The sequence below is a fragment of the Sander lucioperca genome, chromosome 2 (assembly GCF_008315115.2).
Source record: "Sander lucioperca isolate FBNREF2018 chromosome 2, SLUC_FBN_1.2, whole genome shotgun sequence".
In the NCBI taxonomy this organism is placed as follows: domain Eukaryota; kingdom Metazoa; phylum Chordata; class Actinopteri; order Perciformes; family Percidae; genus Sander; species Sander lucioperca.
This window is the reverse complement of record NC_050174.1, coordinates 31,057,369-31,076,307: the sequence shown is the minus strand read 5'-3', so window position 1 is coordinate 31,076,307 and position 18,939 is coordinate 31,057,369. Positions and strand designations below refer to the sequence as shown.

Here is an 18,939-nt window from a genome sequence, read left to right as displayed (position 1 = left end):
TTCATTGCATTTTGACCAAACAGTGCAAAAAATAAACATGCTAGGGGCAACCGCAGGTAAGAAAGTTAGAAAAATAGACAAAAATAAATATATAAAATAAAAAAATAATAATAGTAATAACAACAAGCAAATAAATAATAAAAAGAAAAAAGGGATATTTAAGGAACAATTTCTAATTGTATATTTTCATACATATACGCCTACTTTACAGCAACGTATTATCCCCTACCCTGTGTTGGTTGTTTCAAGTTTTAGGCTATTACTTATCAAATATGCACAACAATTAGGCAACAGCGAAGCAATCGTTGTCAAACAAATATGTGTAGATATACTCTAAATAAAAACATGCAAGTTTTTGCTGATGAAATGAGGGTAAACTAAGCATTATAACCTTCATGACCGCAAGATGTATGGGCAGCTGAGTGTAGCCTATTGGATGTGTACATTTTCTTGGCCCTTTTTATACTTAGGCTAGATATGTGGAAATATGATATTATAGGAATCGAATTACATTTACTCATTCATTATCATAGGACCAAGATAAATTATCTGAGTCAGATGATCACTTTGTTAACTGTTATTCTTTTCACCACAGAGCTGCCACTGTGATTATTTTCATTTATTTTGATTAATTGATACATTTAGTGTAAATGTCAAACAATGATGATGAATCCACCTCCCCCCCCCTTTCTTTTTCTTTTTTTACTAGAACTCAATATTATTACCTTACGTTTTTTCTTTGTGGTTCAGTGTCTTATTCAAGGGCACGTTGGCATGTGGACAGGAGGAGCAGTGTATCGAATCACCAACTGTACAATTAATGGCCAACCAGCTCTACCATCTGAGCTTCATTCTATCCAATTTACAATGACATAAACAGCTACAAATCATCATATTTGAGAAGCTGGAGCTGCTGTGAATATTTAACATTTTTGCACAGTAAATGACTTCAATGATTACACGAAATCTTAATGGTTCTTGATTATTTTTTCAGCACAAATCAAATGTCCTGATGGCAGAGGTGAAAAGGAAGTGTATATAAACAGCTTTCAGCAGCATAAAGCTACAATAATATAGAAGGAAAATCTCAAGCATTAAACAGGCCAATGCATGTACTCTAAAGCACTGAAGGGCATGACAGCGCCTTAATTACACCAGGGTCATAGACGATATTGCAGAGCAAGGAGGATCAAAACAGACAAGTCGCTGCACAGCCAGTAAACCTCTTTCACACAGTTCTTTTCTAAATCCATCAAGTGAGACTTGCTCCTTTCTCCCTAACAGTCTCTCTCTCTCTCTCTCTCTCTCTCTCTCTCTCTCTCTCTCTCTCTCTCTCTCTCTCTCTCTCTCTCTCTCCCTCTCCTAATCTACCTGACTTCAGTACCCTGAGTGCAGAAAGTGGCAGGTTTTGTTTTCCATTCTTCTCACTTTCTCGTTCTGACAGTAACCAGACACTGCCATGTTTTGTCCCATTGTTGCCTTAATTACTGGTCGAATCGGGTTCAGAGGAATCAGCTTACATCGCTCTCATTTCCTTGGCTATGGGAAGGTTGACCGGAGGGGGGGTCTGCAGGCCAAGGCTTTTTCCACAGGGACCCAGAGGAGTGGTGATAAGGCTCTGAGTCTATAGCTAAGGATTATTGTTACAGCTGCACAATTGCTATTGAGAAAAAAACACACATTTTGAGGTCAATGGGAGGGCCACAATGATTTGATATCTACCTGTGGTTGTATGGATGACAGAGAATGAATGTAGGAGGCACTACAAAACCTCAGCTAAGAGATCTTTGTCAACTATCAACAGTATTTTAAGTTAAAGCATGCATTCAACATTTTTAGTAACATTTAGGCATGTTGTGGCTAAAAAGGATTATTGTATTAGCCAAGGAAGCAAAAACAGATTACTAGGCTACTATTGGTGCCAAGCATCATTATTGGGGTACTCTTAGAAAATGTGCTCAAACATTATATCACCAGTAGAGGGAGTAAGAGAATAATTTACAATGTTCTGCTTCCAGTTTCCTTTACTGCAGGGGTCTTCAACGTTTTTTAAACCAAGGACCCCTTAACTGAAAGAGAGATGGAGCAGGGACACCCTACTACATATATTGTATACAATTAAGTTGCATATTAAACTGGGCCTACAAAAACATGTAGGGTGGCCTACAGCCTTTATACATATTTTTTTTTTACATAGAATACTAAGCTATTAAAATAATAATTGTTGGCATGATTTTATAAATCATCTTTTAATGTTAAACATACATGTGGCACAGTGAATCCTTATTAACTGTATCTGTAGATGGCTACCTTACGCGTTATTATGGAACCCACGTAACTTCTAGGAAAGACCCGCCCTACGAAGCAGCTCGATTGGTTGGGGTTAGGCATTGACCTTGAGTGGTTAAGGTTAGGATAGCCGATTGATTAGGGGATAGGACCTGTAAAAATTGGGTTGCGTTACCTTGCGTAAGCATGGACACCTGGCCAAGTGTGTGAATGCTATTGAAGGGCGGCCTTTCTTAGAAGTTGCGTGGGTTCCATAGTAACGCCTACCTTACCTATAGGCCAGTAAGCAGAGGGGATTTATATTTGCTAATAATTTGTTGGATTCATGTTAAGACATTTTAATTTTTTTTAAAAACTTTCAAAAATTAACAATAATTTGGAGGCCCCCTGCAGTGACTCTGAGGACCCCCTAGGGGTCCCGGACCTCCTGTTGAAGATCTCTGCTTTACTGGAATGCGTGTGTTTCTTATAGAAGATAAAACACTTTCCAAATGACCTGAAGCCGAAAGCAGGATAAAGTGCCCTCTTGGATGCCCTTATGATAAAATATGATAAAATGCCCTCTATGGTGCCCTTCAGATGAAAAAAAAAACATGATTCAATGCCATATTGGCTGCCCTATGCTAAAAGCATTTTCTGATTAATTTAATTTTTGTAAGTAATGTTATAGCCTTAGTCTTGAAGTTTGAATAATGTTAATAATGGTTTTTACATTATCTTTATCCCTGGTTTTTATTTTTATTTTATTTAATTCTATTGACTTTTATCGATTGGTTTTTATTGTTTTAGCATTTGATTGTTTTATTGTTGTTGTAATGTTTAGTCTTGCAATATTTTTTGTTTTTATATTATTTTTTATTTTGTAATTTTGTGTACACTGGTCTGGTGCCCCACCACATGCAGCTGGTGCCCTTTTTTTTCTCAGACAGACAGAGTCCGCCACTGTTTGGGTTAAACCTTGGTAAATTTCTGTTTCTCCATGTTTGTGACTGTGACTAATGGAGAAACTAGTTTGGTGGATGTGTGGCTGTTGTGCTGATCTTAGTGTGAGGGATAAACCAGCAATACAGCTGATTCTATTCATGCTGTGGTCAAACTGGCGTGAGGATGATATTTTTTTGTTGTTGGTTATACAGAGTAAGATATTGTTTATTAATTAATTCAGACCCTGCACGCTTGGTACTAAAGAGATGTTGATGTTGTCGTTGGGCAAATAATATTGTGTGGATTACTGCCTTGGCATCTGCTTTCTCTGTGGTAAAACTATAAGGCCAGTAACACCGTGCTGGGTGTGGTGATCCTGATGTGGGTGTTTTATGAATATTCTGCATATGTGAACTGCTAACTAGTGTTCCCTATTTCATTATGATTCAGTTGACATAGTTATGCAATTTCTATACTGTGTTCATGAAAAATATTAGGCTACTGATTATATCATTCAGTGACTGGGGAAGAGGGCTGCCAGTAGGCCTGTCCCGCCCTTCCCGAAGCTCTCTGTTTTCCCTGATTTCTGAATGACTTTTCAATGTAGAGAATCAACATGATAATTCAATTATTAAAGAAGTTCTGCACAAGGTTTTTGCTGTAAATTGTGTCTCAGTCAGAGGGTCACAGGTAACTTGATTTGGGATTTTTGGAGGCCTTACAGTCACAACATTTTTCAGGAAACCTAGAAAGTTTCAACTTTGTGTTTTTGACAAATTGTGAGCCCTCGCTATTGCACATGCACTTCCACATGATCCTGTTGTCTCTCCAAAGAATAGTGAGCACATACTGTTGCACAGTTCTTCCGAAACAAAACCAGTCCTTCAACAAAGTGAGCACTTGATGAAAGAAACAGAAACACCTTTTAATGAATTGAGAAATCATCATTTCAAACATCCCAAGTGTTCCAGCTTATTACACGTCCTTCCATGTTTGTTTTTTTCGTCGTGTTCCAGTTGTAAAGCTGAACTCCTGCTGTTACCCTCTAAAATGTGCAGGTTGCATGCTTGACCTCATCCCGGAGGGGAACCAATGGGTTACACATGGCAATCCAAATCTTCCCCCCGTGTGTGTGCATCTCCAAACAGTCTGGGAGTCATTTTGCATATCTGATAAGTATTTAGCTCCACAGAAAGAAATAAAAGGAGAAGGGGGTGCAGATGTCCCACCATGCTCACACTGCAGAATATGAAAGAAAAATGGTGTTTGATTAAACAAAAGAACAAGACCAACACAAGCGTAAGAAACATGCATACAGTGTTTTATTTTGCAACCAGGACACATTAAATAAAACTACAAAGATACTTCACTTATACAAAAGATAGATTATATCCCATTCACATACAAAATAACAATAATTTACTGTATAAATTAAACATTTCACTATTTTGCTATTTACAATTTCATGAAACCAATGTTTTGGCCCCTCCAGGTCATTTCCCACCGGGCTTCTGGTGTTGCTTTCATGTCATCGAGAACTACAGGACATTCACATCAACGACAGTTTGGGAAACGCTCAGAAGATAGAGTGGAATTTTCCGGCTGACTGGAGAACGGGACAGAAAATGGGAGTTTGCATAATTCACCAGGCAATCCAAACAAATATGCCCTTGTTAGATTTTAACTGTCAGATTTTGTTAGCTTGTGTTTGATTTGAACGCACATTAATTTCCCATCACTCTCACATCTATGCTGTTTTTTTCTCCCTCTCTCTACGCATGGTCTGCTCTGAACATCACAGACCTAGGGGCATGTGCTCTTGTCTTGCAATAATTAACATGAGTTACAGTTGAGCAGACAGGCAGAATATAGCACACAGTCACAATTTTTATAAACTTCTGATTGGGAAAGAAAGGTTCTCCATCTTTTTCATGGGAATCAAATTCTGTCTTATTCTTGGAAAACTATAAATCTTCGATGTCACTGTGATGCTGCATCATGTGTAAAATATAACCTTTTGTCTCAAGTGCTCAGGTTGCTGCACAAGTACTTTTTTTTCTTTTCACTGAAACTGAATGCAAAAGGGAATAAGTACTATTTCATCTTGTAAGTAGAAGCAAATGTAAGTGCATTGATGTTTCAAACCTCCTTTATTTTTATTTTCTCCTGTCAGTGATAAAACATTTTTTTGGGGTGACCATCTGCAGAAACATTCAGTCCCAAGACAGGAAAGGCCAATGCCAATGGCCAACTAGTAGATTTTGACCTTTCACAAGTAGTTTAAATGTCACAGCAATGCACAGAAAACTATCACAGCTACAAACCTGCTGTCAGCTTGTGCATAGTACCATTGAGTGCTTTTGGATATATTTCTGTCTGGGTATATTGTTTGCGTTCAACCTTTTGGCCTGAAATCAAGTAGAAGAGTTCCAAGTCTGCAGTGTCTTGTAGAATTTAAGCAATTTACGGCTGTCTAAGGAGAGAAAAAATGCATTTCACCTTTACGCCAAGTTGACTAGGAAGTACTTAGACGGGTCTCTTAAATGCTTTGGCGAGACACAAAATGAAAGAGCGGACATAAATATTCCCACACTGAATTACATAATATACAACAATACCCCCACCCCTCCCTGTAATCAAAAGACAACTTAATGTGAACAATATGTTCAGTAAATGTCCAAGACTACACATAAGAGCACACACAGAAATTAGAAACAATTTCTTTTAAAGTCTTGTCCATTATACTACATAAAGACTTCTATTCCAAAAGGCTATGTGTTCATTTTGAAAAAAAAAGCAAAATCATCTAATCATCTAATGTCCATCATGTAATAATTTTTTTTTAAAGATCCAGTATGGAGAGGTGTTCAGTTGAGTGCACTATGTTTAAAAATAATATAATATTTGATGCTTTCAATCACTGTACAAGATGTGGCCTGATTTTTTTTTTTTACTTTACATCTAAGTGGTAGAAATCCTATTTTGGAATGAAACTCTGCACATCCACGCTGATTTTAAAGAAGTGCAGACTCTTGTGAGAGACCATGAAAGAAACAGATGTTCTGCATCTGAGACAAGGGAAGAGGAGATCCTTAAGGCACTTGAACACCATCAAACCGGAAAGACTCCCACCCACAACCGAGCAGAAAAAGCCCTCAGATCTTCCCAAGCCTCCCTAAATGGCAGTTTGTCTGCAAACTGTACCACACACCTCCCCCCCCACCCCCCCAGTGAACGATGCTACTTATCTCTCCACCCAAATCCACATGAGCTCTGAGTGAACAAGTGGGCTCTCTCTCTCTCTCTCTCTCTCTCTCTGATCTTTTCATTTTACGACAAGTGATTCATTCCCAAAGTGCTGTGATATCTACCTTTCGTGTATCGTTTCCATGTCCTGTTTCCCTCTTCTCAGAAAGCTAGTTTTCATGTTAAACACATCAAAAAGAAACATTAGTACTTTGCATAAGGAATCCAAAAGACAAATAAATATATAACTCTTTGGATGGGAGAATTCTGGTTTTTGGCAGCAAGTATTCATCGTCATCATGAGGCAGTTAGAAGAGTTATACAAAACTGTTAAGCTGTTAAGTGTTACACGCTATGTGTGTGTGTGTGTGTGTGTGTGTGCGCGTGTGTGTGTGTGTGTGTGTGTGTGTGTATCAAAGACTCCATGTCTTCATCCCCTCCTTAATGCTGATGAAGATTTGGTTGCCGCTGTGACTCTGAAACACCAGGAAGAGGTAAACCTCTCTGTTTCCTAAACTGAACACAGACAGTGAAGTTAACCGTTAATCTGCACCCGGCTATGTTGTGTTTTCACTGGTGAGCCTGCAGTCTGGAAGGGTTTTTGGAGGTATGTTGATTGTTAGGGACATCCATGGATGATGGAAATCGGGCCTCGCTGAACCAGAGAAGCTTCCTGCATGTTAAAAGCGTCCTTGTATTTTTGTCAGAGCTGCCGGTCGTCCTCCATCTACTCCTTCGCTCTCCTCTCCCACACGGAGGCCACTGACAGCCCTGCATGTCCCCTTCCTCTTTGGTGCTGAGCAGGATGGGAGGGCCCAGCCACTTTCGGCCCACGGGCCATTTAGTAGCAGTCACTCAGTCAGTTGTCATTAGTCACTCAGTTGTTGGCTTGTTGGAGTAATGCCTCCTATAGTTTCATTGTCTGAGGACCTGGCATCTGACGGCCCTTGTACAGAGTAGTTGTGGGTGGCGGTAGCGTTTGGTTAACGGTGGAGCGCAGCAGTGGTGCTAGTTTCCCACCAGGGGGCTGAGGTCGCCGTGGTGGTTCTTTAGCTTCTTTTTGAAGAGGGAGATGGTGGAAGGCCGGTACAGGATGATCCAAGGCTCAGAGGATGCTGTGCTCTGGCTGCAGCTGTCTGAACTGCTGACCGTTGGGATGTTCGGAGACCTGAGAAGGAAAATGAGGAAAAGAGAACGAGAAGAGTCAGAGAGAAAATAGTAGAATTTAGTAGAGTAGAGTAACAGAACATCAGAGATGGCACAGAAGAATTAGAAAAGAGAACAATGGAAAGGGTAAAAAAAATGCCTTCAAAATGTGCCTTCATTCCATGCCTGGTTTATTATAACACAAACTAATGGCAATTACACTGGTGGATGTTTTTATAGTATTCATTATCTTCTACTTGATATGTTTATTGCACTATTGATGGTCAAAATCTAAATACTTAGTTTTATTCACCTCAAATCAACAACTTTACGTAAGGTGGTAACATAGATTGTGCTGATTGTGATTAGAATATTTCACTTTAATCGTAAAATAAATCATTTAATGTTGTACCATTTGGCCCCTACAGTATTTTAGGAATTAAAAATAAAGAAAGGGCTTGCCGTGCACCAAAACCTTGGCTTTGCACCAACTTTAAACTTCTTTGTATTTATGTAAATTCCTTTTAAGGGGGAATCAGAAAAATTGAATGACAGAAAGAAAGAGGATTATCATATAAATATCAATTTTTTTTTTTTTTTCAACTTTTAAGGTGTTCATTAGACAACTTTCCTTTCTCTGTTTTTTATTCTTTCATTTTCCTGTGTTGTTACAATGATGGGAATCTCATAATTTCCCCTGTGAAGCGGTAACTTCAGTAATGAGTCACTGACAGGAAAAAACAAGCGTCACGTAGCATTACTTGTGTGTGGGATCATAGAATGTCCCTCTTGACTGAAGCTTGGCTGAACGTGACTTAAAGGATGCATTCATTTTCCCTGAGATTTCTCATTTCATAAGATCGTAATATGCTATAATCACAGAAGGAATAAACTAAATAGACTAAAATCACTTACTTAAATGTATAAATGTCATCCTATTCCTTCATCTTTTTCCAATATAACATAAATGAAGCAAATACTATAGATTAATGCTTTGACATTTAAACAGTTGATCATGCACCCCTCAAACATCCTCATACTTACTTGACCGTCATATGCAGCAGAAGCTTCGCCACCATGGCTATGACCGTCAGAATGAGGAGAGCAGCCAGGGCATAAATAGTCCACACTACAGAGAAGGAGAAACATAGTAACAAGACATCAGATATTGAATCACGGTAATAAAAACATACTGAAGCAGACTGCAGGGATGAGCAAGCGAAGGATTATTCAAGCACTGCTGGCAAACCTGTTAGCAGTGTTTAGCCAGAAAATTGTCAAGAAATGGTGATGCATTCTCTTCTGGTTGAGAAATACATCGGATAGCCCTTTGAGACAGAGCGCTCGGAGTTTGGAAAGAGTGATATTTGAAGGAAGTAAAAAACACAGAACATGCCAGCCCACCCTGTGCAGCTTTGACAAGAGGCCTGATTGTGATCAGCAGGGAGACCCAAAGTAACTTCAGTTATGAGTCACTGACAGGCAAAAACATGCGTCAAGTAGCATTACTTATATGTGTGATCACAGGAAGTACCTCTGGGCCCAAGCTTCCAGAAGCCTCTCATCAAACTAAGATGATTTTAATACTTTCAGAGAAACCAGGTCATGCATAATGGGGGCTCTAGCTCAAAGAAACCTTCCACAACATCCCTGCAGAGGTAGAGAGAGGTGCAATGTATCATGGGTGTTAACATACTAGCGCTGTGGCCGGTGGTCTCGCCGCGTCCAGCCCACTGACCTGGCATGTTGTGCTCCGGTTTACCGGGGCTGGACGTGATCACATAGAGGATCTGGGAGGAACGTCCGTTCGAGGTGCTGTTGGATCTCTCGGTGATGGCACCAGCTAGCTGGGGCCCCACTGTGCTGGAGACGTCCTCTCCTTCATCCTCCTCATCTCCTTCAGCCTCCATTGTTCTGGTGTCCTGGCTTCTCAGTGCTGGTGAAACAAGAAGAAGAGCTGATTTGGACAGGTTCACAGACACAGTTGGATGTTGTTTCTTAAACTATCTTGCTTATTGACACATCAAGCAGATATGGAGAAACTTTAGCAACTCTAGCAAAAGGAAGTCCAATGTTCACTCATCTTTTAGCTCTGTTTTGGTCTCCACCAACAATATCTGGCTTTTAGCAGCTAAATGCTCCACTACAGTATGTTCACCAGCTAGTTGCTAACTTTGTCTGTTGGGTGCGAGGCATGTAGCATACACTGAGGTTGGTAGTGAGAATGAACCATAACAGTTAAGTTGCAAGCCAGAAAAGCTAAAAGACGCTAACATGCTCCATAGAGCTGAGGGGAGCTGCAGAGTTGGATGATAACTTTCTATGTGACCAATTTCATATACAAGTAGTGACATGATCTATTGTTTATACAAAAATATTCATTAAAGGCTGCTTTAAAATTAACTAGAATTATTTTATATTTGTCAATAAAAAACAAACAACAACGCTGTTGCTAAGCACTATCACATTTACTTATATAACAATCCATGACAGTTGTAAACAGTAAGTCTTTATTTAGCTCGGTGTAATTTGCATATAATTATCCATGAAAATTAAAGTATACAACAAAAGGTAAAGGGTGGAAATTCAGAGCAGGTGGCAAACAAACTGCCATGATTATTGAAGGAAATATATTACTCATTTTTACATTTTGCAAAGTATGAATCGTGTTAACTTTTTATAACCAAGAAAACAAGAGCATGTTGACATAGCTACCCTGCCGCCTGCTATTTATATGCTGATTTTATTGTCTGCACTTGTTGTTTTGATGATGTGTTGCTTTATCTTGTGGTGTGTTAAACAAGTGTTATACAGTACCAGAGGGCCGCAACAGAAATGAGCCTGTAGCCTGTGAGCATGTAATGTTCGCAGTGCAGTGTTATATGTGTTTTTTTTGTTTTTAATCATCAAATTAATTATTAATTAAACCTCTTAAAAATGTGACTATTTCTATGTATTACAGGAAAAGCTCTGTCATGTTGTTGTAATTTCTAAGTTGAGGACACATATCATCTAACGCCCCTGTAATCACTCCCATGGCCGTGGGTATAAACTGGGCTCCTGCAGCAAGCATGCAATTGGATACATCATGTTTATCATGTTGTTGAAAGTATATACAGCAGAGTCACGAGTGAATATTTAATACCATACTAACTCTGTTTGTAAAGAAACAGATTGACTTTGCAAACGCACTCATGCGTGCTGTAAACGTGGAATGATGAGAGCTTTTCAGTGTGCTCCAGACATTATTCAAAAAGTGTTTGCAATAAATTATGTTTGTTTTAACCTGCTTACAGCACCAGATGTGGCAGCTTGCTTCATAAAACTACAGTGCCAGAGAGCGTGGACTATTTTAACTAATTTATGTGTTCCCAGAGGAAAGCAATATCCTAAATAAGATGTCCTCTGCCTTTCATTTACTTCACCTAAACATAGACATGATTTATTTAAAATCCCTTTGTTTTTTTTTTCAGAATTGTGTTCTTGCTTCTGAGAAACAAACTATGGCATGTCACACGCTGATATTTATGTGTCTCACATCTATCATTATTTTTCTAACATGTTCATTTTCAGTGAGGTTTGGTCAAGAGAAACATCTCAGAAATCTATCAGCTATAAGATCACCTTTTCGTATTAGCCTCGAACACGTCTCACAAAGATCCAGTCAGCCGGTGACGATGGTTTACACAACTCTCAGAATTATTCATCAAACCAAAAATATGCTTTTCAGACCTCAAGTTGTTCGAAAAATCATTAAAGCTATAGTGCGTATTTTCTGTCTCCTTCACGAGGAATTCTAAGGGCCGTTTCACACTGGCTGCGTTGTGTGAGCGTGTCATGTGTCATGTGTCAGGCTCCCATGTTAACAGGTTAGAGCAGGGGTGGCCAACCAGTTAGGTATAAAAAAAAAAACCGCACCATAGCAAAAAGCCACACAACACATGCACGTCCACACTACAACAGCAACAGTGTCTTCCAGATCTGATGACAGTCATAATACATAGCAGTTTTCATAGTTTTTTTTCTCACTTAGACTGACTCAGTGGGAAACCTGACAGTCTTTGTTATCCACAATCCTTTCCAGGTCTTGCTTGAACTCGGTTGTGGCCACTCGAAGAACTCTCTCACTCATTTGTCACTAGAGGGGCTTTCAAACAATCTGATTCAGCAGTGAAAGGGTTAACGAGGAACGTGATCTGTGGCCGCTGTTTTTCCTCAGGTTGCAGAATCTGTCCTCAGAACTCTGCTGCATTATTTTCCATTTTAAAATAATTGGCAAATGTATTGGCAGATGCATTCAAATGTTTTTTTTTTTTTACTTATCTGAAATACTGTATGTTTCAGAAAAGTTAAAAACAACAATCAACCAATGACACAGCCCCCAGCCACACAGTAAGAGCCTCACTGGAGCAGGCAAAGAGCCGCATACAGCTCAAGAGCCACAGGTTCGCCACCCCTGGGTTAGAGCTTTCACACTGCCTGCGTGACACGCACATCTCAGGCGCAGCTCGAGCCGCGCCAAAAACATGTGCATGCTAGAAATAGGACCGACGCCTATTTTTCACGCAACACGCAAGCGTGTTGGAAGCGTTTCCAGGCAAAATAGAATACGAAAAGATGTTTATATGTCATTTTGACACAAATACATATTAATAAATGACATTTTGATGTTTGAAAGTCTCTAGGTTTTGACATAAAGGCAGATATAAATGTAATTTAACAAAATAGCAGCAGCGCCACATCAGACACATTTCTGGTGTGAAAAGACATAGAAAAATCCACGCAGCCACAACGCAGCTGACACGCAACAGAAACGCCACGCTCACGCCATGCAGCCAGTGTGAAACCGGCCTAAGTAATGAAAACAAAACTGTTGGCGCATCCACATGACGCAAGCCTTCCGTGATTGCGCACCGCCCCCACCAGTCCTCCACGCTAGTAGCCAAGGTGGATTAAAAAAACATGATGGACTCTTCACAAGAGGTAATTATTTTCACTCATTTTTTTCTCATATTTTCTGCGCGCCAAAGACAGGATCCATTCTTCCATGAATGGTGGTTGGATGCTAAAGCAGCGTGGGATTATTTATTTTTCTCCACATATATAGCTCAACTAGACTGTGATGTTACCAGAACTTCCAACATGTTCCCCATTTTCTCAGCTGAAACCCTTTGCCATCATCATGCCTTCGTCATCTGAGAGCGTTTATTCTGAAATTACTGCTTTGACTGCTCAGCCTGCCACAGAGGAGATATTTGATGTATTTAGTCCGATACTTTAAAGTGGCCATATTATGCTCATTTTTAGGTTCATAATTGTAATTTGAGATTGTATCAGAATAGGTTTACATGGTTTAATTTTCAAAAAACACCATATTTTGTTGTACTGCCCATTGCTGCAGATCCTCTTTTCACCCTGTGTCAGGTCTCTGTTTTAGCTACAGAGTGAGACCTCGCAACTTCTGTAACATCTTTGTTGTCTGTCGCACATGCGCAGTAACTAGGTAAGGATTACATGAGCTAGCTAGCTGTTTCTGCAACTTTGGCCTGTACAAGGCAGGATTAGCTGGGAGACTTCTTCTAAATGAGGGCGCACTTCCAACTTTGTGTGGAATACCTGCAGAACAGGGACATGTAAGTAGTTCTATACAATTTATTTTGTAGATTAGGGTGAATTTGTGTGTGTTGTAGCAGTGTTTTGCCCAAGGGGGTAAGCGTCTGTCAACAACCCGTAGATCCTATGACGCCATTTTGATGCTAAAAAGCACTCATCCGCCGTTAGCATTCCATTGACATTCATTTTGACATAACTTTGACAGTGAATAACTTTACATCTGAAGCATTTAAAGACTCTATTTGTCCATTGTTTATTTCTAAAGAAACACGACAATGTATAAAAGGCTCCATTACCTTGTATCTCACATTATGGCTCCGTAGCAGACGTTATTGTAAAAATAGGCTAACAATTGTGTCATAACCAAGCGACTTACTGTTGCATAGTAGAGGAATTACCATATAGTACAGGAGAAGCTTGCAGGCAGTTTCGACTTACATTAGCTGTTTAATTACTAATGTTAACTAGCATTTTAGTTAGCAATAATTAGCCTGTGCCTATGTTATCTCCTTACATATACCTACGTTCTCCGTCTCTGCAAGATTCGGAATGATTAAGATTTCTCTTGGCACAGCTACCAGAAGACTTACAACTTTCAGACAGGTTGCTCACATCACATTTTGTTGGTCCAGTTTATATACGGTCTATGGTTTTGCCATTGAGAACAAGCTAGCATGCTAGCGCTAGCATACTAACGGTTAGCTCCCCAGGCCCCTCGTCTCGGCTAGTGACAGAAAGCCGTGCAGATTCTGACCAGCTCACCCGGAGACTGATGGCAGGACACATTCAGAAACCCGTATCTCACTCAAAACAGCATGGATGTTTTTTTTTCCAAGTTTGTATGTGTGTGGAAGCACCAGAGACACAAAATAACACCCCAAATCCCAGAAAAAGTGATTTTTTTCATAATATGGGCACTTTAACTGTTGTCTTTCTGTTTGTGTTATTATTTGTCTCTTTACCCCAGTCACTATGTTTTTTCTCTCTCTCTATCTTTCTAAAAAAAAAAACCTATTACTGCAGGAGGTGACCTTTTCTCATATCATGTCTCAGATTCCATTTCTTGACTACATGATGTGTCATGCAGAACAAGAACCAAGGCGTGAGCAGACAGGATCGTGCCTGTCCACAGGTCAGAGGAATTTCACCTTCCGATATTGTTTTTACTGTAATGCCACGGGCAAGAAAAATGACAGGATTACAAATGGAGGCAGTGAGGGAGGAGACATATTGGGACATATTGCCTCAAAGTGTAGCAAACTGTGAGCTTGAATGTCAACTACACTAAATTATATCAGGGTGTGCTTCTCTCATATCTCCAGAAATTAATCTATTAAATCATTTTCTGTGCATTCAGACTATTCACGCTGAGACTCATCCTGAGAGAATGCACAGTAAGTAAAAAACAACAGAGGACAGCTTTTCGTTTTCCACATCAGTCTTTCTACATTTTCCACATTAGTTTGGAGAGATAACGCATTTTTTCAACTTTCGGTGAGCTATAGTTCCCCAGCTGTATGTCTGCTCTGCAGCAAAATCATCCTATCAAAAGGCGCGATGCATCACAGTATTTTGTATGTAGGTGGCATAAAAACTCGCTGTGCAATTCACCAAGGAACACTATGGAGAAGCAAAGCAGCCTGCTGCAGCTTGATAACACAGTGAGTTCCTAGAAAAACAAAACATTATTTAAATATGCAGTATCACCTGAGGCTGTGAGACATTGACTAGCAAATGAAAAGAGAAAAGGCCCAGCAAAACTCCATCATGGAGCCAGCAAGTCAGAACATACCAGATCATGCAAATGTGGCCCTCTGTGGGTTTGAGGGTGGGTACTGTAGTTCAGGATGTTTGCTAGAAATGATACTCTGTCACAGGCTTTAGCACACTTTACAAAACCATTCTTGATTCGACGCAACATTTCTCACCAGCGATTCCAGAAAGTAAGTGAAATCCTACCTTGGTAAAGCAGTGATTTTGAGAATTTCCTTCCTGATTCTGAGAAATAAACTATGGCATGTCACTTGGCTCTTTCATTATTTTTCTAATATGTTCATTTGCAGCGAGGTTTGATGAAGAGAAACATCTTAGAAATCTATCAGCAATAAGATCAGCTTTTCTTATTCGCCTCAAACACATCTCACAAAGAATGGAGATGTTCATGTCTCTTTCAATTGCTCCTACAGTAAGTGGGAAGGAAGCAGAAATAATCAAATTATTGTTGATTTCAAATTAATATAAATATAAATCTAAGCTTGAGGCCATATTAACAAAACATTCTAAGGAAGGGTAGCTCCTAATCAGCAATCAATAGGAGAAACAACATTCAGATGCTTATGTTTTTTGTCTAAGACTAATTGTTTACTAAAAGCCTTTTACAGCTAAAACTAGCCAATAAGTCTGACAAGTTAGATGTAGCTGAGAAGGACTGACAAGTCACAAGGACCTGTTCACAGTTCACAGTCTTATTTTTGGAAAATACGAGGATAACAATCTTATCACGGCATTTTGTATGTAGGTGGCATAACAACTTTTCACCAAGGAACAATCTGGAGAAGCAAAGCAGCCTGCTGCAGCTTGATAACACAGTGAGTTCCTAGAAAAACTAAAGATTATTTAAATATGCAGTATCACCTGGGGCTGTGAGACATTGACTAGCAAATGAAAAGAGAAAAGGGCCGGCCAGTGGCGTGACAACTGCCTCACCAGAGCTAACAGGCGTTAGCCGTTGAAACAAGGGCTGCCATGCAAAACTCCATCATGGAGCCAACAAGTCAGAACAGACCTGATCATGCAAGTGTTTGCTAGAACTCAAACCAAACATTAGAAATGATACTCTGTCATAGGCTTTAAAGCTGTAGTGCGTAACTTTTTTATATTAATGAACGTCTGTTTCATTCAAGCCATTTCCAAATAAGTTGATAGAAAGCTAATTAAGACTATCAGCTCCACAAAACTCTCTCTGTATTTATCAGTATGGACATGTTCAGAAAATTGTGTCGTCCGGCGACTTTCGCACGCATAAAATCGAGCAAAGATAATTACCTCTTCTGAAGAGTCCATCGTGTTGGCGCAATCACGGAAGGCTCATGTGAATGTGCCGACAGTTGTGTTGTCATTACTTAGAATTCCTCATGGGGGGGGCGACAGAAACTACGCACTATAGCTTTAACACATTTTACAAAACCATTCTTGATTTGACACAACCTTTCTCACCAGAGATATCAGAGAGCAAGTGAAATCCTACCTTGGTAAAGCAGAGCAAATCCCTGGGCCTGGTTGGTGCGGTCTGAGTAGAAGTACAGTATGACAAAGTCACCAGTGACGTTCACTAGCTCCCTTGGCGGGCTGCGCCAGTCAAAGCGCGCCAACACCTGGTTGGTGTTGCCGTCCAGTAGCTCCACCATGTCTGTCTGGTCGGAGATCTCAAAAAAGGTGAAGTTGAAGAGGATGGCGTAGGATCCAGGGACCTGGATAGTCCAGTAGCAAACACGGCCAGCCCCGTACTTGTCGGGAAAGTCAGGGGAGTAGATCACTCCTGATGGAGAGGAGTAGTTTCCACCGCAGGCCCCAACTCGGGCTGTTCGAAAGAGCAGAAAAAAGAGAAGAAAATAGTCATTGATATTTGCTATCAAAGCTTGTTAAGTCTATGAACGTATTACTGGGTTATCTTTGGTCTCATGAGTACCTTGATATAAGACATCATGTCCCAGGATTTAATGGCACTGATACATCAGATTGGTATTGGCCCAATTACTGAATTTATTAAGTAGATGATTTATAAATCAGATCAGTACTTAGTAACTGCAAATACCTCAAGTTAAGGAATCAGAATTGGTACTGGGAGAGAAAAAGTTGGATTAGTGCATAGTTAGTAATGAAGTTCTTTTAACTTTCAAAACTTCAGTTAGAACATCTCAAATTAAAAAGATGTTTAGTGGCGCTCAGGTAATAATTATGTAAAATATTGTATAATAAATAGGTGTTAATGTACAGTAATGTGTAAAAATGTAGGTCTGATCACAGAAGGGGGCAAGGAAAGTATATTTGTAGTATATATTGTTGATTTTACATTGCTTGGAATTCTGTGGACAGCAAAGGAAGAATTTCATTGTACATGGAAACATGTTTCCTTACTGTGCATATGACAATAACACTTTGAACTAATATTGAAAGGAGGGCTGTTGGTGACAAGGAAATTTACTTCAGTGCCTTCTGAAACCTAATTCAACAAAACATCTTTGATGGAAGGTGTTAATGTACTAAAGATTCCTATTTTTTTTATCTTATTTTGACACTTGCTTTCTACACTTACCTCACTTCCTGTACCTCACTTCCTTTCCTCCCTTGTCTTCACAACTGATTGGCTTTTGTTTCCACCCTAATTACCTGAGTGAGATCACCTGGTCACTCCTTATTTAAAGACTGCACTCCCTCCCAGTCAGTCTTTTCTACAACTTCACATGGGGTGGCAGCTGGTAAGATGAGTTTTACTTTGCACCTTATTTCTTGATAACGTGTCTATTTGAATGACAGCTTTAATTTATCTAATTACTTTATGATGAACATGTCAGAATATTGACTTTAAGTTCTAATTTCTATTTGTTTCTTCCCAGATTCTCCAACCCATGTGTGTCTGTTCTGTCCTGTTATGTTACCCATTATCATTTGCCTCACCACCTTTTGTTGAATAAATCTTCATTGAATGGACTGAACTTCTCTGTGGCTTTTCCTATGCATTCTGACCGATGCCCCATGATGATGGCAATCAACCTCTAAAACTGAACCTTCCTTAACAGTTAACATAACACTTTTGACTGACCTGTTCTCACCTCAGGTCTATACAAACTGCAGGCACTAACATGGGTTATTACCACAGATGTATTTGTATGAGTGATTACCTTATTACTTTGGAAGTCTTAAAATTCAATTTTTTTTTTCCCCCTCAGGATTCATTAGAATTCATACCAAAGATCAGTCACTCACTGTCAAAGATGATGACCCAGCCGTCCCCGCCGCAGGGCTGGGTGTGGTCGCCGAAGCAAACATGGTTACACTCCATGCTAGGCGACTCGCCGTGGTCACGCTGGTCCACTTCGTTGCCACAGAAACAGGCGTATCCTGATTCCATGCCGGCAAGCTGCCAAACAAAAGGAATTATGCAAATCATTGCATCAGCAATTCAAAACAAACTTTTGGTAGCACTATTCATTATTAAATCCATTTGGCATGGGTGCTGGTGAGGGAAAACATTGATGGAATCAGTCCGACGACTGAAGACAAACTTTGTAAAGGAAACATGAAGATTTTGGATAATCTTTCTAAAATATTCAAAATGGCATTTGTTTTCCCTCATAAGATTATAAATGATAACCTAACAAGTTTGCAAATATACAACACATTCAAATGAACATGTTTTCATTGTTTCATATATCAGCTTTATGTGACAGTGTAAAGAGTTCACTGCATGGAGCTCCTCTCTTTGAAATTGAAGTCGAAAAGTGCCCTAATTGCTCTGTCATGATTACAAGATGCTGTAATCTGAGTCTGATTAGAGGCCTCCTTTCAAACACAGCTGCACAGGGTGTAGAGAATAAACCTGACAGAAATGGCACCTATCTTTCAAATCAAAACTGTTAGTAAACTGCTCTGGAAAGATGGAGCAGGAATGCGAAACGTCAAAAACCTTCACAAATCTTGACCTAGCCACCAATGTCTGCA

At 39.7% G+C, this 18,939-nt stretch overlaps 1 protein-coding gene across 2 annotated transcripts in view; it reads right to left on the bottom strand.

The window, feature by feature from the left end:
• Positions 1 to 4,513: 4,513 nt before the first annotated feature.
• kremen1 (kringle containing transmembrane protein 1) overlaps positions 4,514 to 18,939 on the bottom strand; it is a 63,171-nt gene continuing 48,745 nt past the window's right edge. Inside the window, exons 5-9 of one of the 2 annotated variants that reach the window (XM_031305664.2) lie at positions 18,205 to 18,358; positions 16,466 to 16,798; positions 9,302 to 9,541; positions 8,650 to 8,734; positions 4,514 to 7,627 (exon numbers count right to left, since the gene is read on the bottom strand). In XM_031305664.2, coding sequence (XP_031161524.1) covers positions 7,468 to 7,627; positions 8,650 to 8,734; positions 9,302 to 9,541; positions 16,466 to 16,798; positions 18,205 to 18,358 — 972 coding nt within the window. In that variant the 3' untranslated portion in view covers positions 4,514 to 7,467. The remainder of the gene's footprint in view (positions 7,628 to 8,649; positions 8,735 to 9,301; positions 9,542 to 16,465; positions 16,799 to 18,204; positions 18,359 to 18,939) is intronic. The other variant, XM_031305665.2, reaches the window with a different exon arrangement.